The sequence below is a fragment of the Aquila chrysaetos genome, chromosome 20, assembly GCF_900496995.4.
Source record: "Aquila chrysaetos chrysaetos chromosome 20, bAquChr1.4, whole genome shotgun sequence".
NCBI lineage: Eukaryota > Metazoa > Chordata > Aves > Accipitriformes > Accipitridae > Aquila > Aquila chrysaetos.
In genome coordinates this window covers 24710503-24735694 of record NC_044023.1, presented here as the reverse complement: position 1 = coordinate 24735694, position 25192 = coordinate 24710503, and the positions used below count along the sequence as shown (strand labels likewise).

The following is a 25192-nucleotide window of genomic DNA, read 5'->3' as shown; positions in this document are numbered from 1 at the left end:
TGGCCAGCTGGCAGCCCAGGACATGCTCAGGAAGCCCTCTGGGTCCTGCAGGATCTCCACTGCTCTCCTGCAAAGCCCCTTTGCCCGTGCTGTGGTGTATGTTTGGGGCAGAGATAGCCATGGGGCTGCAGGAGACATACCTCCCTCCTTCCCATGGGGTTCCCCCTTGCTATGGCTGAGCCATGTGCCCGTGCTCCCCATGGGGACTGCAGGTCTGAGTCCTGCCATGCAGGCAGTGGCAGTGCAACTGTCCCAGGTGGGACGGATGGCAAGACAGACAGTCAGAGTGGAGATACTTGGCACTTTAACAACTGCCATGCATGGTGGCATTGCCTGAACTGCAGCCAGCACCCGGGGGGAAGAGGGGTGCAGGGAGCAGGGTTTCTGCAGGGTGTGGGCAGAGCAGGCACGCTGGACAGCAAGCAGCCGGGATTGTAATGGCCACAGCATGAGGACATCCATGTCAGCGCTGCTGAATAGCCCTGTCCGTCACTGCCCGTCCCTCCATGGCTGCTGCTGGGCTGTGTGCTGCCCCTTCCCCTGTGCAGCGAATGCTCCCCCCCAGGCGCCGGCAGGGGAGCTCCAGCCGGACCGGGGGAGCAGGCAGCCGGTCGAAGCTGCAGTGACCACTGGAGAGGTCACAGATCCCCAAGAGTCTGGGACTGATCGTGGAGAGTGGGTAGCTTCCACACCCCTTCTAACTTCAAGGCTTTTCTATGTCACTTGCAAAAGTGGGGGTTTGTGCCTGCTTTTCCTTCTGTAGGAGAAATGAAGAAGGTCTGGGAAGTATACATTTCTGAAACACACATTATGGGAGGTGCAAGTGTCATGCTTGTGGTTTTACTTTAAAAATGTGTTATTCAGTATCCTCCTCTCTTTGGTTGCTGGGGTGCTGAGTGCTTTCCCAGCCATTAAGGTAGAGGTGTTTGCACCTTTCATCTCACACCCTCATTAGGGGGTTGTGTTCAATCTGTGCTAACAAAGTGAAAAAAAAGAAAGGATCTGAAACCACTTGATTGGAAAAGCCCTTTCCCTCCCAGTTACACATGTTCAGTTTCTTGCCAGCATATTTCTAGGTTTCAGGCTGTGCAGAGAGTCAAAATAGACCAAGGGAGACAAAAATTCACATTGAACAAGGGGTTTCAAACACTGTCTCCAGGCTACCTGCACTGAGCCTGTCTCTGCAGTGGGAGTCCTTTCACCCGCTGGAGCGAGGAGCTGCTTGGGGCTGCAGCTGCCCCGATGAGGAGGCCAGGAGATGGTCCAGGGCACGTGGGCCTGCAGGGCATCGCGGGGCACAGTGGGGCATCGCAGGGCATCACAATGCAGGAGTGCCCCTGTGCTGATCCTGCTCTCGTGCCCTCTTGGGTCCTTCCTAAAATGCCCCTTGGGAGACGTCTAGTCCTCCTTAAAGTACTTCCTGAGGTACTTGCCATGTGCCCCAGAAGGCAATAAACAACCCCAAAGCAAATTAAAATACTGAGGTCACTTGGGGTGGGAACACCAGCTCGGTGTTGGGGTTCTTGGGGAAAGCGAAATGCCTCCTGACGTGGAGGGCGTCTGCGGAAGCAGGTTTCAGTTTGGGTCACCCGACTGAGCCGCCGTGTCTCTCTTTCTCTTCTTCACAGTGAAGGACTTGGACACCGAGAAGTACTTCCACTTGGTAAGTATCTGGCTCCTGGCTGTGGAGGCTGGCGGCTGCATGGTGGGGGGCCGCTCTCCCCTCCTGCCCTCCCAGGGGAGTGCTGATGGGGAGCAGAGCCGTCGCTCCAGGACACCCGCTCTGCAGCGTAGAACCGGCACGCGAGGGGACGGGTCGCAGCGGTGGCTCCGCTCCCCCAGATCTCTCCTGCTGCCGTGACAGCGAGGATGCTGGCGGAGTGCAGGCGGGCGGCACGGCTGAGCCCAGGGGGGCTGGCAGGGCGCTGGAGGAAGGGCTCCTTGCGGCAGTGGAGGGGTGCCCGTCTAATCTCCTGCGTATTTCAACATACTTCACCTTTACGATGGCTGCCCGTTGGCAGACAATGGAAGCTGTTGCTTTTGTCCCCGCAAACGGGTGCCGAACAGGCTGTTTCATCTCTGGCAGCAGCTGGTCCCTACTGCACTGGGGCAGGCAGGCCCTGGGCTGTGGTGAGCTCTCAGCCAGGCAGGGGGGCCAGGTTGTCCTCTGCTGCCAGGCTGGCTGTCCGGGAGACATCCCCTCGGAAGGCGGCAGCCTGGAAAGTGCTGGGAGCAAAGACGTGACCAGTCAGGCTGTGTGCACGCAGCGATCCCTCTTCTCTCCTGCACTTAAGTCTATGGGTCCTGTTTTTCCAGTGTATGTGATGAAAGAGGAGAAAATATTCTCAGCCTCGCTGATATTAATTTAATTCATCTCTGTGGGCTGGAATGTCAGATGTGATGAACAAGCTGGATCAGTGCTCGTTAGTTTTCTTCAGAGGGGCTCAGAGGCGCAGAAAGGTTATCTGTAGACAAGCTTTAGTACTATGGGACATAATAAAAAATTACCAGGATGGCAAAATAATTGTTGTGCCTGATGTAGCTGTCAGCAGCCACAGAGAGTTCAGGAGCACGGTGCAGCGCCGCCGGTAGCACCCCGCACAGCCTTGGTCAAGTCACCTACCGGGAGCTCCTGGCATGCTGCCTGCTTCCCAGAGCTGGGGAGATTTATTAGTTCCTGCTTGTGCGCCACGCTGGAAGTACGAAGTGCTAAACGTTGCTAAAAGCTGTTGTGAAAAAAAGTGTTATGGACAACAACAACAATATTTTATAGCCTGATTTTTTTTTTCCCCTCTGGTAAAGTTTCTGTGCTCAAATAGAGTACAAACACACAATGCATGCATGCACGTGCACTCACACACACGTACACGCAGAGCAAGGAGGGAGAAGGGATGGGAAACCAAATGTGCATATGTGAAACAATGCCAAGATGGACTTAAATGGCTTGCTAGGTCATTATAGAGCAGTAATTAACTGACTTGACTGTGGAATATTTAGATTTGTTTTTAAAAAGGCCGGGGCAGGAATATTGGCTGATCATTCTTGCACTTTTTCCAAATCTAAGAAAAGCTGGTTTCCGCGGAAGCCTTGTGCATTGCTTCTGGGAGCCTAAACTGCAGCCACACAGGAGTATTGCACAGAGACCAGGAAGGCGAGCAGACTAACATCCAAAGTGAGATTGATTGTTTCATTTTCTTTGTCTAGCTTGAGAGAGGCAATAAAGAGCACAAGAGAAACAAAAGTCAGAAAAACTGAGTATTATGAATCGCTTTTTTAAAGCCATATAAGGATGTATTTATAACACAGTAACTACTTTCTAATTTAATTTTATATGCAGTTGAAATTCTATCCTTAAAGGAAAATTCAGTGTGACACTTGCAGAGAGGAGCACTCTGAACATGTGTTTTATATTGGACCAGGTTCTCCCAACCGATGAATCCGTTGAACATAAGAAGTCCCACAGACAGAGCCATAGGAAGAAAGTCCTACCAGAGATCTACCTGACCAGGCTGCTCTCCACAAAGGTAGGAGACAGGACGCCCTCGTTCGTGGCAGGTAGGATTGTTGTTTGCGGTCTGTAACGAGAAGCCTGCTCTAGGGAAGGAGCGCTGTGGGGCTGGTCACTCTCGAGAGGTGGTGGGACTCTTCTGTCCTGGATGACTGGAGCATGTTTAGCGAGGCTGCTGGGCACCACTGGCTCCTTGGATTCCCTCCAGCTTTCCAGCTCGCCCTCAGAGCAGCAAGCAGCACTGTTGCGTGAAGCCCCACACGATCTCCCCAGGCTGGTCTGGGGTCTGTGCACATGAAAGGGATGCTGACCGCCTCAGGGCTTGTGATGCACAGTTTAGACCTGAACCCATCTCCCCAGCAAGACATTCTGCTGGGAAAGGAGATGGTGCTCAGCTCTGGAAGCAGGGGGAATGTCTGTGCGATCTTAATTCAGATTTGAACTTCCCCACTCTCTGCAAGTGTTCAGCTCCAGCAGTTGGGCTCCCAGCCCATCTTTAATCCCAGCATGATGCCTCACTGGAGCAGAGATCACAAGAATGGCCAGCAGTCTCTAGTCTTCTTTGTATTTACTGTGCAGAACAATCACAGATGTGAGATCCTAGCAGTAAGAAAGAAAAATCTTGATGCCAAAAGAAATTAAACCCAAATGCAAGCTAATTATATCACTATGCACAAACAAACCTTTCCCTCCCTGCTTCAGCATCCCCTTTCTCTTCTGATTTATCCAACTGGCAGCAAAGGATTTCCCCTTGTGCACAACAGTCGCAGCCTCTCGCACTGTTTTCTTGGGCTCGGGTGCTGCTGCTTTCCCCAGTCTCCATTGTGTGCGCTTGTCCCACAGGGCACACTGCAGAAGTTCCTGGACGACTTGTTCAAAGCCATTCTCAGTATCCGAGATGATAAACCACCTGTGGCCGTGAAGTATTTCTTTGACTTCCTAGAGGAGCAAGCAGAGAAAAGAGGCATCACAGACCCTGACACTATGCACATCTGGAAGACCAACAGGTTTGGAAGACGAAGTCTCTTCTTTCTTTCCTTCCTTCCTTCCATCTCTCAGGAGCAGCAGGCCTTGGTGTCCTGGACTAATCATTAGGTTGCTAAAAGTAGAAGAGATGACTTGGAAAACAGGAGGGGTGGTGGCGGGGGCAGCGAAAGATGAGGCCAAACACAGGCTTGGAGAGCTTTGAACAAACAGAGCTCAGGGAAACAGAGAGCTGGAAGAGGAGGCATAGGCAGATAAAGGGCAGAACAAACTACCACACTAATAAAAATAATTAAAGGAGAAACAGAAGAGGGACAGGATGACGGGAGACAGCAATGGTGTTAGCTCCAAGCATTGGAGATGGGAGACTGAGTCCAAAATCATGTCAGGTCTTAAAACATCATGGAGATTTTAAAAACAGCATATTTGGCTCCTTTTCATTTGCTTTCTGGCTTTTCAGCCCTTGGGGGCACTTTTCCCGGCTTATCTCTGTAACCAAGCTGAGACTCCAGGGTATTTGCAGGACTCCACTGGTGCTGTGACAGTAGTCTGCTGGCGGGCACTGCAGCTCTGGGGACCAGCCAGGAGCTGGAATGGGGTGGGAGAGCTGAAGTGAAGGGGGGAAATAAAACAGGGGAGAAACCAGAAGATTTAACTGGGGAGAGCAGGGAGCTTGGAGGGAGCGTCGAGGAGAGGCTTAATGCTTCTGAGGCTGCAGGGACAGTAACTGTTTGCAGCCCAACGTGTGAAAATGAAAACCAAATTTGGCTGGGGTAGCAGACATGCAGACACAACCATTGAGCTACAGATTTGCCTATCCTTCATTACCTTTAATTGCCAGTAGAGCAAAGACTTATAGCAGCTTTCACTCCTCAGCTGCTGAGGAGGGATGGTAGGAAGGGCGAGCGACATACTGAAACTGTTGTGGCCAAATGAGCAGTGAAATAACTGGAGGAGAAAATGATGAGAGAGCAAAAAAAAAAAAGACACATGAAATGCATTTCATGGGGCCAGGCTTACCATCAGAACCAGATGACAGTTACTGTCAGGGAAGAAGGAAAAGGAGCTGACACCGTTGCTACAAAAATCAGCAAGTGGGGAAGCCTGATTCAACAGCCCCATGCAGGCAAACCTGCCGGTGTCTTTCCTGGACCACAGCTGGCTCAGGGAGCTGCTGAAGGAGCAAGGGTATACGCTCGCCTGGACAAGGCTGTACATGAAGTCTCCTGTCTGGGCTGTGTGCTTCAGCCTGAAGAAATGTCTCTTCAGGGTGAAAATGTGTGCCTGCCCCTCTAGCTAGGCAGGGGGTTGTACCCTACCAGGATGTGATTAAATAGCAGAACCCAGCTCCTCATTTTTTTCCTCGCTACTATTTACATTCTATCATCATCTTTCCTGCATTTCCTCCCCTCTACTACTGGAGTACAAAAATTCACCCGGTGTGTATTCCTGGCTTGTTTCCTTTGCAGCCTACCTCTGAGGTTTTGGGTCAACATCCTGAAGAACCCCCAGTTCGTCTTCGACATTGACAAGACAGACCACATCGATGCCTGTCTCTCTGTGATAGCTCAGGCCTTCATTGATGCCTGCTCCCTCTCTGACCTGCAGCTGGGCAAGGTACCGTCCAGAGAGGACATCTCGCTCCTGCTGGGGCAGTGATAGACACAGATCAGTACGGGTGGGAAGGGACTGTCGGAGGTCACCCAGTCCAACCTCCCCCAGCAGCGGGGCTGGCTGGGAGCCACTTGCTCAGGTTCATGCAGTTGAGTTTTGGCTGTCTCCAAGGATGAGTTCTCCCCATCCCTTCCCCACTACTTTGTTCAGGCTTGAGCTTGAAATTTGCACCCCCTCCATCACAAACAGAGGTCAGGGAGCGGGAACGCGGGGGTCACAGGCAGGATGGACAAAGGGCAAAGCCCCAGCCCAGAAGGCTTGGACGATGGAGGGAGACCCAGCCGCTGGCTCATGTGCCCAGTGTTACCCAGTGGCTGTATGACCTGTCCTGCGGTCGGAGGAGAGCGCCCAGCTTAGCACAGGGTCTGTAACGCTTCCTGAGGGGCTGAGCTGGTGCGCGAGCCCACGAATATTCTCTGTAGCTGGCTCGGGCAGGGGTGTAACGTACCAAGGCGAGCACGTGGGGTGTCAGCTCTGCTCTGGGCACGGGCACGGGAGCCCAGCTCCCTCAGTCAGCGCTGGTTTAGGGGACAGCATTAGCATAACAATCCCATAACAGCAGCTGAGGGACAATATAAACTCCCAGTGGCAGGATGGAAAATGGCGTAGCTTCAGGTGAAGCTTTAATGTCGCAGCTTCAGGTGAAGCTTTAATGTCGCTGTCAGTGGTTTCTGCACAGCTTCTCACCTGGGAGACCTGTGAGAAGCTCAGGAGGCGAGCCGAGCCTTCAAGAACATGGGCTGCGCCTGCCCAGGCAGCACAGACCCAGCGTGGCTCACGTGGAGGTGTGGGGACTGCCCGGGGACATCCCGTTAACACCCTAACACCATCCATCAGCACCTGGGAAGCACTTGGCGGGCGCTGCCGCAGCCCTGCCAGCGGAGCCATTGGTGCTCCCCACCGGCGGCAGTGTCTCCATCACACGCTGGCCACCTCTGGCCTGCGGGCAGAGCCCGGCAGACTCGGCACACCCGCCTAGGAAGCTAAGCCTGCTCCGAGCAAACGCGAGGCTGCCCCGGCCATCTCTCCTCTCCCACCGTCGGGCTCCCGCGCACCATCCTGCGGGGCTGGCAGGCAGCGGGACGTCCAGCGCGCATGTTTTCTGTTCTCCCGCTGGCTTGGCTGAGTGCAGTGTTGACATTTGAAACTTCCCGACATAAATAAGTTTTATTAAGAAATGCTGTAAATCGTCGCCCACTGCCCCCCCGCTGCAGAGGCTGGCAGCAGTGCGGTGTGTGACGTAGAGGGGACCGTATGGAGAGAGGGGCGGGAGGTGGGCGCTGCTCAGTGCAGCCCCCAGACTGAGAGCAACAGGAAGCCTTCGCTGGGAGAGGTTAGTACTGGAGGAAGATCTAATGAGCACTTGATTTTTTGTTTGTTTGGGTTTTGGTCTTTTTTTTTGCATGTGTTGCGAAACACCTAAAATTTGTCCTTGTCAAGCTGTGGATGAGGGGAAGAGGGGTCAGCTGGAGTCAGACAGCAGATGGAAACATTTTTCAGGAATACAATAGCATAAGTGAAGGAATTGTTGAGTAATGTGGGAAGAATAAATCCTCAGCTTAAAAATCAGCTTGCATATACACGCAGTATATCGCTGAATGTTTTCCAGGCTGGATTCCTCCCCCGGTTTCAGCATGTTGCTCTTGATACTGCAAATATGAGAGCAGACTCAGACTCCGTACATCTACAGTGCGCAAGCAGTTAATAAATCGGTACCCATCTCTTCATAATACAGAGCGGACAAATCAGACACAAATTAAAAAATAACTCAAAAAGAGGCAGCATGGGTTTCTTTTGTGCTTCTAAGGGAGAAAAAAAATGTTTTCAGCAGGCTCTGTAACTTGGCTGTATTCCTGTAATGCCTTGTCATTGGGTTTGAAAATAAACTGCTGTGGGATCTGGTGCCACAGCCTGGTGCCCATTTCCCATTTCCCCTGCAGCATTAGCCACGCTACATATTGCAGCAGCAGATTGCAGTTACCCTGGGCTTCCTTATTTACTGCCCGATACAGCTGAAGATGCTGCCTCCATGGCTAGAGCCCTGCCGTGCTTGTCTCCTCTGAAGATCCTCCCTCCACTCTCCACCTGTCAGAGCATCAGGGAGCAGTCCCTCACTCCAGCGCTGGGGTGGCGGGACACGTTGATCTGACTCCCCTCTGTGTCCCCAAGCCTGGGTCTGTTTCCCTTTGGGAGGCAATGCTAGGCCAGTGGGCCAAGTTCATTCCCGGGGTAATGACATCAGCGGGGCAGGATTGCCTTGAGGTTAAAATCATTCACGCTTGTGTTTGCAAGGAGTGCAGGCAGGGTTATGCCTTCATTGGTACAACCCGATTGTGTGGCTGGGAGGTTAAGAGACTGCTTTGTCCAAGCTGACATTAATCAAGAGAACTCAGTATTTTCTGTTAATTACTTTACGTGCACTCAATATAGGCCAGGCAGGCTGGGTTAGCCAATGCAAAATAAATCAAAGCTACATGAAAAATCCAAGAGGAACATTTCAACTGACAAAGTTCAGCTTGTAAAAGAGCTTTGTTCTTCAGTTTAAATCAAGCTGGCTGCTCGAGAGACCCGAGTAAATGCATGCAGAAGCCCTTCCCTTGTTACTAATTTCCACACGCAGAGCCACGGAGCACAAGTGTTTTATCTAATACAGTCGTGCTACACTCATCTGCAGAGCATCACCTGGCAGCAAGCCACCTCGCCTGACCCTGTGCATGCTTTTTAGCCTGCCCTTGCTCCAAATTAAAACACATTCACATAGACCACCTTCACTGGCATTGTAGCTAACAAACGTTTAGCTCACGCTAGGAAGAAGGGCAGAGGGACGGTGCTGTGGTTCCGCAGGCAGGTGGTACCTGTCCGCAGCACCTTGATGTGTTCGAACAAGCGCCTCTGTCATTAGCTGTTCTGTGCCTCGGTGCCGTCCCACCGCAGTCCTGTTTGTGTAAAGCCAGGACCAAAGACGTAGCTGTTTCCTGAACCCAGCTGTACTGAAGTCTGTGTCTGATGGTTAGCGCTTTGGTCAGACAAACAGGATTAGAAGTTTTCAGCCAGGAACAATACGGTGTCTGATTTCGGTATCTCGCCCTCGCTCTAGGACTCCCCGACCAATAAACTACTGTATGCCAAGGAGATCCCCGAGTATAGGAAGATAGTGCAGCGATACTACAAGCAAATCCACGACATGCCCCCGCTCAGCGAGCAGGAGATGAACGCCCACCTCGCGGAGGAGTCGCGGGTAAGGCGCGCTGGGCTGCAGCAGGCGGAGGTGGGGGCTCGGCCGGTGCATGCCCCCGGGGACGGGGACGGGGTCGGGTCTGCAGGCTCGGTGCCCTGCCAGAGCAAGGAGCGCCGAGCCTGCTCTGCTCTGGCTGACGGCAGGAGTCTGGGAGCGGCAGGGAGCGCAGATAGGCTGCAATCAGCTACTGCTTAGATGCTGGAAGAAGCAAACAAGAAAGGAGATTTTGCCTCAAACTTCCACGCACAAACTTCATCTGACCTAATTCCAAGCATCTTCAATTACTGCCAGAGCTGCAGTAAACACCCACGAGCTAGCTTGAACCTAACTAGCTTTGGCACCACCGGGAGTTGAAAGCGAAATTCAGTGCCAAACAGCCAGGAAGCTTGGAAAAGGATCTCTGCAGTCCCTCAGCCCCCCGGCCAGCTGGCCCCTGGGCGCCAGCTGCCAGGGCTGGCCCCGAGTCCCAGGCAGCCCGCTGGCAGCCGGCCCTGGCAGCCGGCCCGGGTGCGGGATACCAGCCCTGGTACCAGCTACGGGAGCTGGCTGCCGCGCTCCGGATCCAAGTCCTGCCAGCGATGTGCCACAGCTTCCTCAAAATCAAACCAGCTCCCCGCAGCGTTTTGGCTTCAGCCACCGACTGTTTGCTTTCCGTCGGCGTTCCTCTGCCCAGCTCTTGTGCTGCCCCATCCTTAGAAACGGCTTTGAGCATGGAGGGGTGAACAGTGCTATCAGGTGTGGGCGTGGGCATTTAAGGCTGGCTTTAAAAAGACTGGGACCGTTTCTGATGTAAGCAAATGCACCTTCCTTAAAGGAGTAAGTCAAAAGTCCAGCTGCATCAATGCAACCGTAACAAAAATAGCCAGGCAAAGTCTTCTTTTAATCTAGTTAATGCCTGCTGATTGGGCTTGAACTCACTTGCTGCATCATGTTAATATTCCTCCCCTCTTTGTTCTGTCTTTGTAAAGAAATACCGGAATGAATTCAACACCAACGTCGCCATGGCTGAGATATACAAATACGCCAAGAGATACCGCTCCCAGGTAAGTGGGTTCAGCTGCACTTAGGCCCCAGCATACCTGTGGAGGGAATAACAAGCGGTATGTTGTAACTGAGCGGTCAGATGCCAGCATCCAGTCTCACAGAAAAGGGATTATGGTTTTTTGCATAATTCCACGCACATATGTAATATATGCACACACAGGTGCACCTGCTCTCCTATCCCTTGGCTGACGACTTCTTGGAAGAGGAGGCCAGCTACTCCTGGCTGATTTTAACAGCGTTTGGCTGGACCGGACTGAAGTGGGGCTGCCCAGTGTGTAGACCCACAGATGCTTTCAGGAGGGCAGAGCACCCTGATATAGTCCACACCCAAAATAACTTGCCACCAGCCACCCCCAGCTGAGGCACTGGCCCTGGCTGGCTCCTGACCCCGTGCATCCCCGCGCTGCGGGCTAGCTCTGCGCCATGAGCTGTACCATTACGATGGTTTTCAGCTGCGTGCCCCTCCTCGCCCACCCCTTGCCCAGGGACTCGGCTGTGCCCTAGAACAGCCGGGGGGTGCCAGGGCGTGTGAGCGTGGGGGCTGTGGGGCAGGGTGGGCTCTCCCCATCAGAGATCCAGCTGGGATTTGGGCTCGAAAGGGCTGGCAGGGGGAGCTGGGCTGGCGGGTGGGCACCTCCGCCTGCACTGCCTCAGCCACCCACCTGCTCCTGTCTCCTGCAGATTGTGGCCGCCCTGGATGCCAACCCCACGACAAAGCGCACCCAGCTCCAGCACAAGTTTGAGCAAGTGATTGCGCTCATGGAGGATAACATCTACGAGTGCTGCAGCGAAGCCTAGGCCGACTGCAGCCCTGGAAGTGACCTTCTCCGCAGCGCAGTGCCATAGGGAACCTGCCTTCAGCCGTGGATACACCATGGATCGCCTCCGCCAGGGTCATTCTCAAACCAGCCTCGTGGTGGGGGTGGGCCTGGCCTGCGGCTGAAGGGCTCCCTCACCTAACAAGAAGCCACGAGACACCTTTCCGAGCAGCTCAAAACCCCTCTGGTCTGCACTGTGGCACCCATAATTTATTTGCCGTTGCCATGCAGAAATGGAGACATGACACTTGTGGCAAGCTCAGTTCACCACTTCCCTCTGATCAGCGCCCGAGCGGTCAGTGGCTCCCTGCATCCCTGTTTGTGGTTCCTCAGGATGAGAGACGGGGCTGCAGAAGCCATAACAATAGATGTGAAGCAGAAGGATAGCCTCAGGGAGTAATGAGCAGAGTCGGCAAAGGCCATCGGAGCAACACCTGAGCTCCCTTCCATACCATCCCTCCGACATCCTCGTTTTGCCAACACCAGGGACTCTTACCAGCTGTTCACTATCTGCTGCATTCTGTGTGTTTTTGTGCCTTTTAATTTTTGTACTGTATGTGTAAACATAACCACTCCTCTGTCTGAGACTTGGGCAACACAGGGAACTCGGGGCTGAGACGAAGCAGTTGCTTCCCAAGTAGCTAAGGCATGGTGAAAGCACTTTATCCCCTAATGGAGACGGCCATTACAGAGCCGGAGGGAGTGTGTTACTTGTTAGACAACGTGGGAAGGGCTGTTCCCCCTTCCCCAGGTTCCCATATCTGCATGCACAGTGAGCTGGAGTTGCAGTGGGCAGGCAAATATCCCCCGCCGTTCAGCCAGCTGGTCGCAGGCATGGCTTCTGCCTAGAGGACCAGACATAGTGAGTGAGGGGAAGGGCTTGTGCCTCGCACTCCAGTCTCCCTGCCACGCTGGCTGCGCACACACCTATGGTGCTGCCCCAGCTCAGCCCCGGTAACACCGCTTGTGCCAACAGGGGTCAGCTCCTGCTGACAGCACTCTGACAGAGTGGACTTGAGCCACGCGTGGGGCAAAACAACAGGTAGCATCTTCCCTCCCTCTGCACCATGCACTGCAGCATCTTGTGTGATCATCACCGAAAACAAGGCCAGTGCTACAGAGGTGTCTTCCTAAAGCAGCTTGTTCTGCTTGCTTCGGACCCAGCCCACCGTGGTTGTCACCTGAGAGCAACCAAGGGAGCGGTTTTGCTGCGTGTCCAGTCTTTTCCAGCCCACAAAGGCAAAGGGACTGGACCCCATCCCCCTGGCAGCACAACGCTCTTGCTCACGCAGGCCAGCAGAGCTCCAGCACCACAAGCTGCCAACAAAGGCAGAAAGTGTCCCTCTGGACACTCACACTGGGGTCAGCGAGCAGGGTCCCACACTGGGGTCAGCGAGCAGGGTCCCACTGCGCAAACAGAGCTCATCTGAGACCTAGAAACCACTGCCATCCCACGGCATCCGCACTGGGGCAAAACCCCTGTCCCAGCTTGGTGGCCCATTCTCCCTTCTGCAGGCAACTTCATCCTTTCTGCAGCCAGGGGAGCCACGACCACTCTGGTGTTCTCCAGCGTCACACAGGCCCCTTTGTAGAGGCTGGACCGCAGCTAAGGCCACATGCTTGAAGCCAGCATTTACATGCAGGCAAAGGCAACCTGCCCATGAAAGCTAAACCCAGCCGTAGCCACTGCGTTTTCAAACTGCCAAATAGAAAAGAAAATAAAAAAGAAAAAAGTTACTACCTCACTCCAGGCAGGGTCTAAGGTGAGCCTCCGTTACTCATCCAGCTGGCAAGGATGCAACCTGGTATTAGATGACTTTGGTCCACCAAAACTCCTCCTGGGTGACTCACTGCCATGGACAGGTGGCCTCCATCCCATCGTTTCCAGTAACGCCACATTTGTCAGAAATTGGAACATCAAAATTGTGTATGTGTATATAGATATCTATTTTAAAGCAAATGATAGACTTTATCCAGTATGTTAAAAGAAGGGGGGGGGGGGGGGGGAAGGGGAGGAACAGAGGTTTTTTTAAAGAGAACTACAGAAAAAGTACATACACTGTGGAGGTTTCAATGTCTTTGCTGAGGATGTGGCTTCAGAATAGAAACTCTAAGAATGTAGCTGGGCTACATTTTATTTTGAAAGTGATTTCACAAAAAATTCTTGAATTTTTTTTTCTTCTTTTAGAAACTGTGAATAGCTGCCAGAGATATAGGCAGGCCCAGCACAGGGAAGGCGAGGGTGAGAAGGACCAAGGTAGCAGAGAACGTTGAGCTTGGCTGGAGGTAGGGAAAGGACCATGGAGCGATAGCCCCATGTTGTTACAAGGAAAGGATACAGGTGAGCTGATAGTGAGTATAGTTTGCCTCCAGGTAATGTGACTGGGCCATGTATTGAGGCCTATTGCTTTATTATTTAATTTTTTCCAAAGCAAAAAAAAAAAAAAAAAAGTAGTTGCTACAACCATTTTAAAGGAACAACTTTAATGGAGCAGAAGCTTGAGGGTTTGTAGTGTTGCCTTGAACCCCAAGCCCTTTGTAACATGTTTTTAAACTTTGGCACGTGTTGTGGGTGTAGTGCCCTTACCTGCTGTGTAGTGGAAGTGGCAGACTCTTGGAAAAGCCTATCTTTGTAATAAAACAAGGTGCTGAAACCTGCGTAGTGAAGTTCCTGCCCTGCGCACACAGAGGACACACAACATTATGGAAGACACCCACGGGTGTGTGCAGCAAGCTTTGCCTGCCTGAGAGGTACTGTGCTCAGGGCTGGCAGCTCAGCTGATACCCTTCTCATCTGGAAACAAGGTGGGTTTTTACCCCTTTGGGCTGCAGCCACGCACCACTCCTGCTACCCAGTACCACGGCTCCTGCCAGAGCAGGAACTGGCGCGGGAGGGGGAAGATCCTTATGAGGACACAACCAGGCGCCTGAACTGACCGCATGCTGTACTGCACAGGCGAAGACCAGTAATACCACGCAGTTTCCAGGGCCAGGCACCCTCACCTCTGCCAGGTGCCACTGACCTACAAAGACCATGTCTTCTCCCAGCCCCGGGGAGCCCAGCACCTGCTCTGCACCACTGCAGCCAGGCCTTGAGGCTTCTGGCTTCAGTGCCGTGACACCAGCCACAGCCCGTAGGTCTCAATAACCGTGGCATTGCTAAATCCTCTCTCTTCCAGCTCCCCCAGTAAAAGCTGCTCTTTCCAGATACCAGAGGGATTTTCTTTTCCCACTAGAAAGTTGATTCTTAGTAAAGCTAAACCCAGCCATTAAATGATTTGGCCTCTCTCAAAGTGAAAGAGCGTCATGTTTTGCACCAAGTGCCTGGTAAGAGAGAACACAGCTCCTGCCCGGTTCTGTTATGGGACATTTCTATGTAAGCAAGCAGTGCTTTGCATGGTTAACCATGGTTGAAGGGTCAGGTGAGTGCTGCTCAGTTACTACTGCAGCAACCCCCACCCCATCCCTGGGGGAACACGAGTTTCAGCTCCATTAAAGGTGGATCAACATGGCCAAGGCTGAAGTTTAAAGAGAAGTTAGTTTGCTCAGCTCTTGCTTAAGCCCCAGAGCAAGGCCAGGAGCCTTGGAGGGCATCGGCAAGGCCAGCTGAAGATTAGCAAAATCCTCTTTAAGAAGAGAGTTTTACTTCCACTTATTTTCTCCTGCCCAGGAGGACTGTAACCCTTTGCATTATCAGACTGACCTTCAGAAGGGCTCTGCTCTGTGCAGAGCAAGAGAAATTCAGGCATTTGAAGCTATTAAACAGAAGCGTTCATATGTTGACCCACAGGAGCTAGCAAGACAGGTTTAGAGGGGGGAACTGTGCCACAGATAGATAACAAGAGCATAAGCAATGCTGCAGTCTACAGCAAACAGCCCAAACTCCTTTTCTGAGCCCTAAAACACTTCTATTTACCTCTTACCATGGTTACAGCACAGGCAGCTCCCCCAGCACTGGGGACCCTTGCCCATGGCAGGCACCCAGACCTGCTGCCCTGGCACTCCTGTAATCCTGGCTCAGCCAGTCATTAGCACAAGGGCAGGCAGGAGGGCAGAGGGCCAGACACCTACCCCACACCGAGGCTGCGGGCACCACAGCCCCACACCGGCAGGACTGGCCAAGCCCACGCTTCGCAGTGCCCAGGAGTGGCACTGTGCCGTGTCCCATGGGTCCCAGGGCCCCCTGCCCAGGCCATCACCCTGCAGTGGGGATCACCACCAGCCTGCACACACGCAGCCCCCAAAGCCCCGCACCCCCCCGGCACTGCTGGCTGGCCTGGTGTCCACTGCAGCCTGCAGCTGGGGACACGTGGGGACAGACAGGGCACCTCTCCATGAGAGCAGGCATGGCAGGCAGCTGCCCGCAGCACCAGCTCACTGCCGCACCACGGGGGATGAGGCCAGAGCCTGGGGGATTTTGGCACTGGGAGATGGGAGTGCAGGGGCAGAGACCCACAAGCAGGGCAGCATTCACGCCATTTCATGAGGGAAGTGAAACAGCTTTATCAGTAGGAAGTGAACACAGAGTTAAAACCTGTCCTGGGGACTAAAACCAACCCAGACCCCAAGGGCTCTGGCCCAGAGCTGGAAGCAGGGCTGGGCTCCCAGGGGAGCAGGGCTGTCCGGGACGCCCTATGGGACCTTCCTGCCTGCTGGTGGGTGGGCTGCCTTCCGCAGCCCAGCCTGCCCCTGACCGGCTCCTGGGGTCACCCGGGGCTTTCTTGCCTTGCCTTGATCCCCCTTTGCCTTGGGGGCATCTTGCTGCGCGCCCTTGGGCACCTTCCTCTTGCTCTTTCCCACCGGCGCCTTTTGGGGCCCCTCTGCCCCAGCACCCACAGGGCTGTCGCCATCGCCCCCTCCTGCACCCTCGGCAGCTGCAGAGGACCCTGGAGGTCCTTTGCCGGGTGCCCGGGGGCGGCCGGCAGCTTGCGGGGCCTTCACTCCACCACTCCTGGGCTTCGCTGGTGCTGGCGGCCTGGCCTAGAAGGGAGAGAGCACCTCAAGGCTGCTGCCATGCCACGAGCCACCCAGCCTCACCACTGCGCCCTACTCACGTCCACGGGCTTCGCCCTCGGCTTCCGTTTCGCTGCTGTCGGCTTCTCCTTTGCGGCGCCTGTGGGAGAAGGGGCGGTAGATGACCCCAGGCAGGGGCCTCTCCACGGGGCTGGGACAGCCCGGGGCAGCCGGTGGCACCACCAGCCCTTTACCTCGCTGTCGCGCACCCGCCGCAGGGGCCTGGGGGGGCTTGGTGGTCCCTTTCCGTCCCGGCTTTGGGGCCTGTCCTCTGTCAGGATCCGCCTGGCCCGGCGGCTGCTTTGGCCGCAGCTTCTCGGGGGCTAACTGGGGGCAAGAGAGGGGTGGAAGCGGGGCCAGGCGACACCTCGGTCCCCAGCCCCGCCGCTTCAGGGCCGGCAGCCCCCCGCTCACCTTGAAGCGGCCGGTGGCCCCCATGGCGGAGGAGTTGCGGGGCCGCACCAGGTCTCCACGGCTCAGCCCCTTGCTCAGCGCCTGCTTCAGCAGGTACTTGAGGCGGACGGGGTCCACAGCGGGGTACTTGGTCAGGATGAACCGCTTGATGGCGACGACGGAGACGCCCTTCCTCTGGTCCTGGGCCTGCAGCGCCTCGATGACCATGTGCAGGGTGGGAGGGTGCGGGGGCCGCCGGCGCTGGGCCGGCAGACTCGGGAGCTGGGCTGTGCCGGCAGCTTCAGCTGCTGGGAGAGGCAAGAGGCACCTCTTGGGACCCAGCCCCAGCCCCGAAGCGCTCACCCCCAAGGGCTGAAAAGCCTCCCAGAAGCTGAGCAGCCACGACGCTGCTCATCTCTGCGGGCTCACAGGGACCACGGCCACCAGAGCCCAAGCAGAGCCCCAGCCGCACGGGAGCCACAGGGCTCGGCAGACCCCTTACCCATCGGAGGGTCCATGGCAGCACACACCCGCCCAAGCACACCAGCCTAAAGCCCCAGGCCCAGGCAAGCCCACCTCTGCCCACAACACCACCACCCTTGCTCACAGGCTCAGTTCCCTTCCAGCTAATTTATCTGATTAGCACCCTAACTGCAGGGGCTGGTTAGCAGCTGCTAATTGCTCTGGTCACCGCCCGGATGGGAGCAGGTGGCTGGAGAGCCGAGCGCCCTTTGCCAAAGCTTTGCGAGGGGCTGGAGGGAGAAGGGGCACGTCCGAGCAGAGGGTTTGGACAGGGGCAAGAGGCTGGGGGGGTCGCGGGGTGACTGCCCTGAATGCGCCGGGGAAAGGCACCTACCTGCTGCTTGGTGGGTGGCGGGGTGCTGGGATTGCAGCTTGCTGACAGCACTTGCTGTGGGACCAGCCTGCAGTGTGGGGCCCGCATGGGACCCGTTGCTGGTGCACTGGCGTGACGTGCCAGCTCCCTTCGCCCGGGATGGCCCCACTGGGAAGTGGGGAGCTGCACTGCCAGGGGAGCCTGATAGTGGGGGAGAAAAAACAATCCCACAAACAAGAGGAGGAAAATGGAGAGCTGCTTTGTTGGCTAGCAAAGGCAGGAGTGACTCTCCACAGTAGCCCCAGGTGTGCGCTCAAGAGCAGGACCCCTCCTCATCCCTGCCCGCCGAATCCCACTGTGCTTGGGGGAGAGCACGCCAGCCCCACACACACAGGCAGCCCCTCCATGTCCCCTCCGTGTCCCCTCCATGCTGGCTCCTGGCGCGGCAACCACCCCACACCGAGGACAGCATTGTCCCACGGGCCAGGTGTGAGCTGAGCCCTTGGCCATCCGGGGTCCCCAAGGCGCCCAGGGCACTTCTGTGTCATGGCCGTGTTAAAAATGTCCTTCTGTGATCCTATGGACACTTTCCCTGCTGTTCCAGTGGGGTAGAGTGCTTATGCTACTTTCTGTTCTGCCTGTGCTCGCAGGGTGAGCCTGTCACAAACAAACAGCTCTTTGGTGCAGGAACAGCGTGAATATCCCCACCCTGGGGACCGCTGTGTTTCTCCACAGGGCACCGTGTCAGTCCCTTCCTCTTTACGCATGAGTCGCGAGGCTTTCGTACACATCGTCTGTGAAAGCCTGCGGAAGGGCCGGGATTATGTGACGGCCGGGCTGGGTCACGGCCTGACTCAGCAGACATGTTACCGCGCCAATGTACGTGCAAAGCGCTGCCCAGGAAGACCTTTGTCAAGGTCTGTGCCCACCTGCTGAGCCTGGGGGCTGGATCCTGGCAGGGACCGAGGTGCCAGCAGGAGCCAGGTCTGGAGCAAGAAGCTGGGAGAGGCACCCTGTGCCCGGAGCCCCACATGCCCAGCTCCCCCTGGACCAGCACCACCAGCCCGTTCCCTGCTCCATTTTCAAATTCCCCCGGAAGGGGACGGTGGGGACACTGGAGGGCTGCAGGAGCTGGCACCACGGCGGGGTTGGGTGCACCTCCTCCAACCGTCTCCTCCTCCTGGATCTGGCCATCACCCCTCCAGCAGCTCCGTGATGCCCCCGGCACCCACCTGGGCTGGCAGGGGAGTCCCAAACCATCACTTGCCCCTACCACCACCAGCAGCAGCCATAGGGCTGGACATTGTGTGGGGCGACAGCCCGTGGGCTCAGGGCCAGGCCATGACCAGCATGTGGTGGGGCCGGTCCTGCGCAGGCGGGAAAGCCACAGCACCAAGCATCACAGGGCTGCTGTGGAGCACAGCCTTGCGGACAGCAAATAAACACCAAATCCTTCCCCTCTTCCCTCCAAAACCAGCTCCCAGATTTGAAGTACATGAATCAGACATCAGCCTAAACACTGAATTATTCATAAACCTCTAATCTTTAGATTTCACTGAATATGCAGAAGTATCGATAAAAAAAAAAAATGAGAGAATTGTACTTGCAAATTGCTCTTTATTAAAGGTTTAACTTGCATGGGTTCTATACGTTCCCTATTAGACCTTGCAAAGCTGCATAGGATTAGAAATCAGAGAGGATAATAATGTACAAAAATAGTTTCAACTGTTGATAACACTGAACAGCGAGAAAAACATCGTATTTGTATAACTGAGCTAAAAATAAAAATGAAGAACACTGCTACAATTGCAATATGCCATCTTGTAGTGCTTAAAACATATGTCGACGTCTCTGAGCCATATGCTCCCATGTCTTGCCTGCTACAGTGCGGAGGAAAGCTTAGCGATGCACCGATCAATCCTCAAAAGCACAAGCACTGGCCAAAACCTCCTACTTGGGCTGGTGCCAAGCTGACTGCAGCTGGAACGGGGAGGTGCGCGGGAGGAGTGTGTCTCGGGGCATGGCCCCAGGCCGCAGGGGTCCGAAGATGCCTGAGGATGAATGGCGGGACTAGGGGAGGGTGTGCTTCCTGGTGGGAGGACATCAAGCGGGGCTGCTGCTGAGGGTGCAAACGCCGTGTGCGTGTTGCTGTGCTGGGTGCCCGCAGGAGCAAGCACCGAGCCCTCCCCCAGCACATCCAACCGCGGTCGCACATGGCTGTGCCGTGCCATGCCACCAGGTCCCCTCGGTGCCACCTGCTTGCAGGGCAGGATCCGCAGCCATCACCTCTGCGGCACGGAGGGGCTCGCGTGCACCGGTACCCTGTCCCGTCCCTCCTGGAGGGGTCACGGTGCCTCCCGGGGCTTCTGACGTGCCGGCGGTGGGACAGGGCTGGAGGTGGGAGCACCTGGCAGGCCTGGGGGCACCTGGCAGCAGCCAAACCTGCCCTAGGCAGCCGGAGCGCGGCAGGGCCGAGCGGGTGGGCGGCAGCGGCCGGGCTCCATCTCCGGCGGCAGAGCCGGGAGGCGGCCCCAGCTCCAGCCCCCGTGGTGGCAGAGGCAGCGGTGCACCCCAGCCCCAGTCCGGCCGTCAAGGTGGGACGAGGGAAGGCGAGGACGGCTCTGCCGTGCCCCGGGGCTCGCGCATGGCGGGGCTGTCAGGCCCAGGGGTCTGCGCTCGGGGCTGGTGGGCGCGAGCTCTCAGCAAGTCAAGAGAAATGCACGGATTTACACCAGCAGAGGAGCTAAGCCTTTGCATTTTAATTACAAAACGTGTGTACACATTTACAGCCTTGTTCCCAGGGTTCCTAGTACCAGGAGAGAAGAGCCCGCCCCGCGGGGCCGTGGCGGTGGTGAAGCGGGGCAGGCGGCGGCGGCGGGGCTAGGTTCATGTTCCCGGGGCGGCAACGCGCACCGGCCGCTCCGGCGGGGCCTACGCGGGAGAGACCTGGCTGGTGGAGACGGAGGAGGTCTCTGTCTTGCCAGCAGACGTGTCCTCGTCGCCCAGCGGGTTCTTGCCGCAGCAGAGGGTTGTGATCATGCAGTTACGGAACTGGAAGAGAGGGAATCCCGGGGTGAAGCAGGCAGGTGCCAGGCGGCTCCTGTTGCAGGGCTGCCTCCGAGCCCAGCAGAGCTGCTTGGAAGCCCCCCAGCACTGCAGTGCAGGAGGCGGTGGAGTCTCCTTCCCCGCTGCTCAGGGACGGATGCGGCCCCAGCTCTTCTACCGACCCAGCGCCTGGGTCATTTCAGATGGGATGGGATTGCATTTATGAGATTTATGCAACGCTAAGGATTAGCTGCACAATCACCCTCCTGCACGCTGGAACAAGATCAGCCGGAAACAAACACCCCCCTGGTACCTCGAGGTGCCATAACTCTCTGCAAACTGTTATAAAGCAAAACACAAAAAAGGAGATCGCCTGGCATCCTGCCAGTTACCTGTTTGTTCATTACGATGTAGATCACAGGGTTGTAGATGGCGGAGCTCTTGGCAAAGAAAGCCGGGATGGTCATGAAGATGGGCCCGAAGTCCGACCCCTGGTTGGTGAAGATGTAGAAAGCAACGCTGGCGTAGGGGACCCAGCAGATCAGGAAGGCGATGACCATGATGACGACCATGCGGGTCACTTCTTTCTCTGCCTTCTGGGTGGTGGCAGACTCCTGCTGCTGGGCAGCAGCCTGCAGGCAGAAAGGAATGGAAATGCGATGGAGCTGGGGAGGGCTGCGGCGGCATGGGGCGCGGGGTCAGGACTTGGGGTAGTTAAGCTGCACGTCTGGAGTTTGCTATTTCCCCCTTCGTGGAGGGTCAGCCTGGGCGCCTGAGGGCCCTTTCCGTCACCAGTCTGGAGCCTGGCGTGGGCCCCTTCCCAGCACTGGGGACGGGGGCGGCCCCCGGCCGCCCGCCACTGGCAGGTACCCACCTCCTTGACAGTGCAAACCAGGTTCCCATAGCAGAAGAAAATGACCATCAGCGGGATCATGAAGTGAACCACAAACATGTAGACGACGAAAGACTCGTTGTTGATCTCTGGCTTCAGAGTGTAATAGTCGATCCCGCACGAGCACTGCATGCCCTCGGGGATGTACCTGCAAGGTGAGCCAGGCAGGTCAGCGCCCAGCGGAGCAGACCCGCTGGCAGCCACGGCCGAGCCGCCACCAGCCAGGCTCCACGGCCCCAGGCAGAGCGTCCTCCCTACCTGGACCAGCCAAACAGCGGAGGGCCTGCACACGCGAAGGCCATGATCCAGGAGAAGGCAACGCCCATGATGGCATGGTTCTCCCCGAAGCGGAAGTTGCTCATGGGCTTGCAGACCACTACGTATCTTTCGACAGCCAGGACAACCAGCGACCAGAGAGCAATTTCACCTGCACCAGGGAGAGAGAGGGATGGGGACACAGGGACTTTGAGCAGCAGGGGGAGAAAAACGCGCTGATGGCAGCACGAGGCTTCCTCGGGCTGTTGTTCCCGAGGAAGACCCCTGGCAGCAGATAAATCTCCACCAAGGGTTCAGAAGGAGAAAGGCCGAGTGCAGATGCAGTAGGAAGGCATGAGAAGACACCTCCTCACTGCACTGCTGACCCACAGTAACCACTTTGCTGCTGTGTTTTGAGATCCATGGCTGGATCCTACCACTCATCCCGGACATCACCTGCACCTGCAAGCCTGTGGTCCCACTCTGAGATGCAGCGAGTGCCCGTCATCCCGGGATTTCCCCTTACTACCCACAGCTTCCCGGGAAATTTGTGCCACGAGGACCAAACCAGTACAACAGTTGCCTGTGGCTGAAGGCTGAGCTGAACAGAGGAGGGCATTTTTAGACACACAATTTTTATTTAACATCTGTTTCGGTCAAAGCCTGGCTGACACGGGGAGGCGAGCCAGCTTTGCTAGCCTGTGCCACCATGCACCGCATCAGAGCAAATGACAGACTCAGCCCCACAAAACAGGAAGAACAAATTTGTCATCTCTCGTCAGAAAGCAAGCCAAAAAGATGTGCAAATCCAACAACTGCAAAATCTGCTACTAGTTGCTTTTCATTGCTGCACTGTTGTTCTCAGGATACTGAGCAGGTGGCTACCAAAATAAGGTTAAAAAAAAAAAAAGTGTCATTTGTCACTTTCTTCACCTCCCACCCTGAAACACTGCAACTGCCTTGGCCCACATCAGCAGCAGACCAAGAACCTTCCAGATACCATGTTTCCCAAGATCATCTGGGCATCTTCCCTCCTCCTCCTAAAATCTGGGGCAATTCCTGGCAGAAGATTTTTGAATATTTGGAAAACTTACCGCCCAGTGTAGCAAAGAAGCCTTCAATGTAGCACCCTGTTACTCCAAAGACAAAATACCCGTTCATTGAAGTGTACATGGTGGTCGTGAAGCCTCCAAAGACCATGAAGAGGTTGGCGACCGCCAGGTTCAGAAGGATATAATTTAGAGGCGTCCGGAGCTTCTTGTGCTGGATGGTAACGTACAGCGTGAGGAAGTTGATGGGGAAGCCGAGCAGGATCAGCATGAACATGTAGGCAGCCAGCGCCGAGAACTTCCAGGGCTCAGCCAGGTAGTACTGGGGGTACTCGAAGGGGCTCCGCACCACCCCGGTCTTGTTGGACATGGGCACGTAGAAGTCCTGGCCTTCTGTCCCATTCATGGTTGCGGTTTGTGAAGTGCCTTTTGCTCTTACTCAGGGGTGGTTTTTGTGTGCGGGGAGATCGCCTCTGAAGTGGGGTTCCCGCCACCTCTCAGCCTTCACCGTCACCCCGAGGAGAAGCGGCTAAGCTCACCTCCGCAGCGTGCCCCTTATAAAGTCCCCCCCAGGGTAAGCTCCAGGCACTGGTGTCAGCACGATTAGGGCTTAGAGAATTATTAATCATAATCATCCAGGGGTAATTGGCTTTCCTGGGAAAGTATTAAGGTGACACCTGTTTCTGGCCTGCGCTGTCATTGTTGGAGACCACGGCTCATGGTCGTACATAAAGAGGTAGCTCTGTACCGCACCTTTCATTTGGGGGGGCCCAAACCAGATGGCAGCTCCACTCACGCAGCCTTGCTCCTCAGCACGGCTGTGCTCCCCAGGGTGCAAGAGTTTGGGGTGGCCCCACACCCACGGCAGTCTTTCCACCCCACGCTCCAGAGCTGGACATCCACTGCTCACGTTGCCGTCACCCGGGGGGGCACTCGCCCCTCCGCCCCCACGGACCCCAGTCCACCCTCCATAGGCACTCAGGGGTGTGCTGCCCATCCGTGCGAAATGCCTCAGTTTCCCCACACAAAGGTACCAGGAATGGGATGCATTACCATCGGGTTGCCAGGCGGAGGGTGCCAGGAGAAGATGAGGCACACAGGGATCCTTCTCTTGGCTGCACTTTCTCAAGGGTCCTGGGCTGAGCTTTCAGTGCTTGCCAACAAACAGAAGCTCCTTTCTGTCCCCTGCTAACAGGAGGGAAGTTTGTGGTTCAAAACCCCACGACTGTGGGTTTGAGGGCTGCAAATGGTGGCTGGACTGGGCAGGTGTGGTGTGGTCTGACAGTGATAGAGGGGTCCCCCAGGCCCGTTCTTACAAGGGGAAGGCAGGTCCATGACACCAGCTAGTCCCCACTGGAGAGCTGGCCCCACCATAAGTGCCATTCCCTTTGGGAGGCTGCAGAAGAGTGCTCTCAGGCAGCACGAGCATCACCAACTCTTCCTCCACATGCCCTCAGCCACCTCTTTTTCTGCTACAGGATTTGGCTGGGGAGGTTTGAACACCACAGTGAAACACTGACCCTTCTGGCAGGTTGCCAGTTGTACCCTCTCCTCTGTGCCTGGCTTTGTATGTGCTTTGGGTCATGACAATTACATTGGTAACACCTAATAAATAACCTAGTCCATCTGTCCTGGACAGGTAGCATTCTGCACTGGTGCTGAGAAGGCTGCTGGACAAGGGCACTGCAGGGAGGTTCTGAGCTGAAGGCAACACTCAACTTCATATGCTGGCTGACAGACATCTTCGGTCTCCCCAAAACCTTGCAGAATCATCAAATTCCACAGGGGAAGCTGTCTTTGGAGCCTCCCATGACCTCCGTGTCTCTCTGCCTCCCCACTCCATGCACTCAATGCCAGCAACTGAGTTAAACATTATCTTCTCCTAATTTGTCAGAGGCAATGGGACAGCACGTACAGCAGAGTGAGCAGAAAGAAGCCAACCGCAGAGGATCTCTCTTCTGGAGAAGGTGGTTCCTTACAGTTCACACCATCATGATTAATCTTTTAAGCTCCTAAGCTATTTTCCCTATCTATTCTCTTTTTTTCCCCCCACTGTTTACCACCTTTCTCATTAGCAGTCAATAATGTTCCAGCTGGCAGGCAGGTACCAGCTGCTTCCCCCGTGGCGGCTAGGCAAGGACTGTCTGCTCTGCCCCTCGGTAAGGGACAGAGGCCGGAGGGGACCTGAGCACCCACCTCCCCTTGCTGTTTTGGCTGCAGCCGGGCGGGGGGCTGAGCTGAGCATTCCCTGCAGCCAGGAGCAGAGGAGGGGACAATTGTGAGTGCCCCATCCAGCACCGGAGGATGTGCCAGAGACGCTGGAGCTCACAGGTGTAAGGTGGGCAGAAGCTCCCGTCCTCTTGGCCTTAATAAACTTCCTTCAATCCTGGCCCAGTTTTTACCAGTGTTCCCTGTGGGTTAGCGTTTAGCACATGCAGAAAGTT

The 25192-nt window shown here is 55.6% G+C and overlaps 3 protein-coding genes across 5 annotated transcripts in view; 1 reads left to right on the top strand and 2 right to left on the bottom strand.

Moving 5' to 3' along the window:
* The window catches only part of PLXND1 (plexin D1), an 88456-nt gene extending 74536 nt beyond the window's left edge, over window positions 1–13920 (top strand). Inside the window, exons 32-38 of the mRNA XM_030043757.1 lie at window positions 1629–1663; window positions 3420–3524; window positions 4352–4515; window positions 5962–6109; window positions 9264–9404; window positions 10373–10447; window positions 11130–13920. Of these exons, the coding sequence (XP_029899617.1) occupies window positions 1629–1663; window positions 3420–3524; window positions 4352–4515; window positions 5962–6109; window positions 9264–9404; window positions 10373–10447; window positions 11130–11246 (785 nt within the window). The 3' untranslated portion in view covers window positions 11247–13920. The remainder of the gene's footprint in view (window positions 1–1628; window positions 1664–3419; window positions 3525–4351; window positions 4516–5961; window positions 6110–9263; window positions 9405–10372; window positions 10448–11129) is intronic.
* A 1891-nt stretch (window positions 13921–15811) lies between these two features.
* LOC115333342 (histone H1.8) lies at window positions 15812–17258 on the bottom strand. 3 transcript variants are annotated; one of them, XM_029996201.1, is made up of 5 exons: window positions 17175–17258; window positions 16694–16980; window positions 16474–16606; window positions 16321–16379; window positions 15812–16246 (listed from the first exon to the last, which is right to left on the bottom strand). In XM_029996201.1, the coding sequence occupies exons 1-5, from the start codon at window positions 17188–17190 to the stop codon at window positions 15899–15901; spliced, it is 843 nt and encodes a 280-aa protein (XP_029852061.1). In that variant the 5' UTR covers window positions 17191–17258; the 3' UTR covers window positions 15812–15898. The 3 variants fall into 3 exon arrangements, with proteins under 3 accessions (XP_029852061.1, XP_029852059.1, XP_040974744.1); XM_029996199.1 differs by having other exon boundaries at window positions 16489–16980; XM_041118810.1 differs by having other exon boundaries at window positions 16321–16980.
* A 2986-nt stretch (window positions 17259–20244) lies between these two features.
* Window positions 20245–23329, bottom strand: RHO (rhodopsin). The gene is made up of 5 exons (XM_029996218.2): window positions 22794–23329; window positions 21703–21871; window positions 21427–21592; window positions 20945–21184; window positions 20245–20558 (listed from the first exon to the last, which is right to left on the bottom strand). Exons 1-5 carry the CDS (start codon window positions 23152–23154, stop codon window positions 20439–20441), a joined length of 1056 nt encoding a protein of 351 aa, XP_029852078.1. The 5' UTR covers window positions 23155–23329; the 3' UTR covers window positions 20245–20438.
* Between the last annotated feature and the right edge of the window lie 1863 nt (window positions 23330–25192).

Coding starts and splice junctions, on each gene's coding strand:
- LOC115333342 (XM_041118810.1), bottom strand. Junction 16,247..16,320: donor CGAGGGCGAAGCCCGTGGAC/GTGAGTAGGGCG, acceptor TCTCCCTTCTAG/GCCAGGCCGCCAGCACCAGC.
- RHO (XM_029996218.2), bottom strand. CDS start 23,154: ATGAATGGGACAGAAGGCCAGGACTTCTACGTGCCCATGTCCAACAAG. Junction 21,872..22,793: donor CTTCTTTGCTACACTGGGCG/GTAAGTTTTCCA, acceptor TCCCTGGTGCAG/GTGAAATTGCTCTCTGGTCG. Junction 21,593..21,702: donor CCGCTGTTTGGCTGGTCCAG/GTAGGGAGGACG, acceptor CTCACCTTGCAG/GTACATCCCCGAGGGCATGC.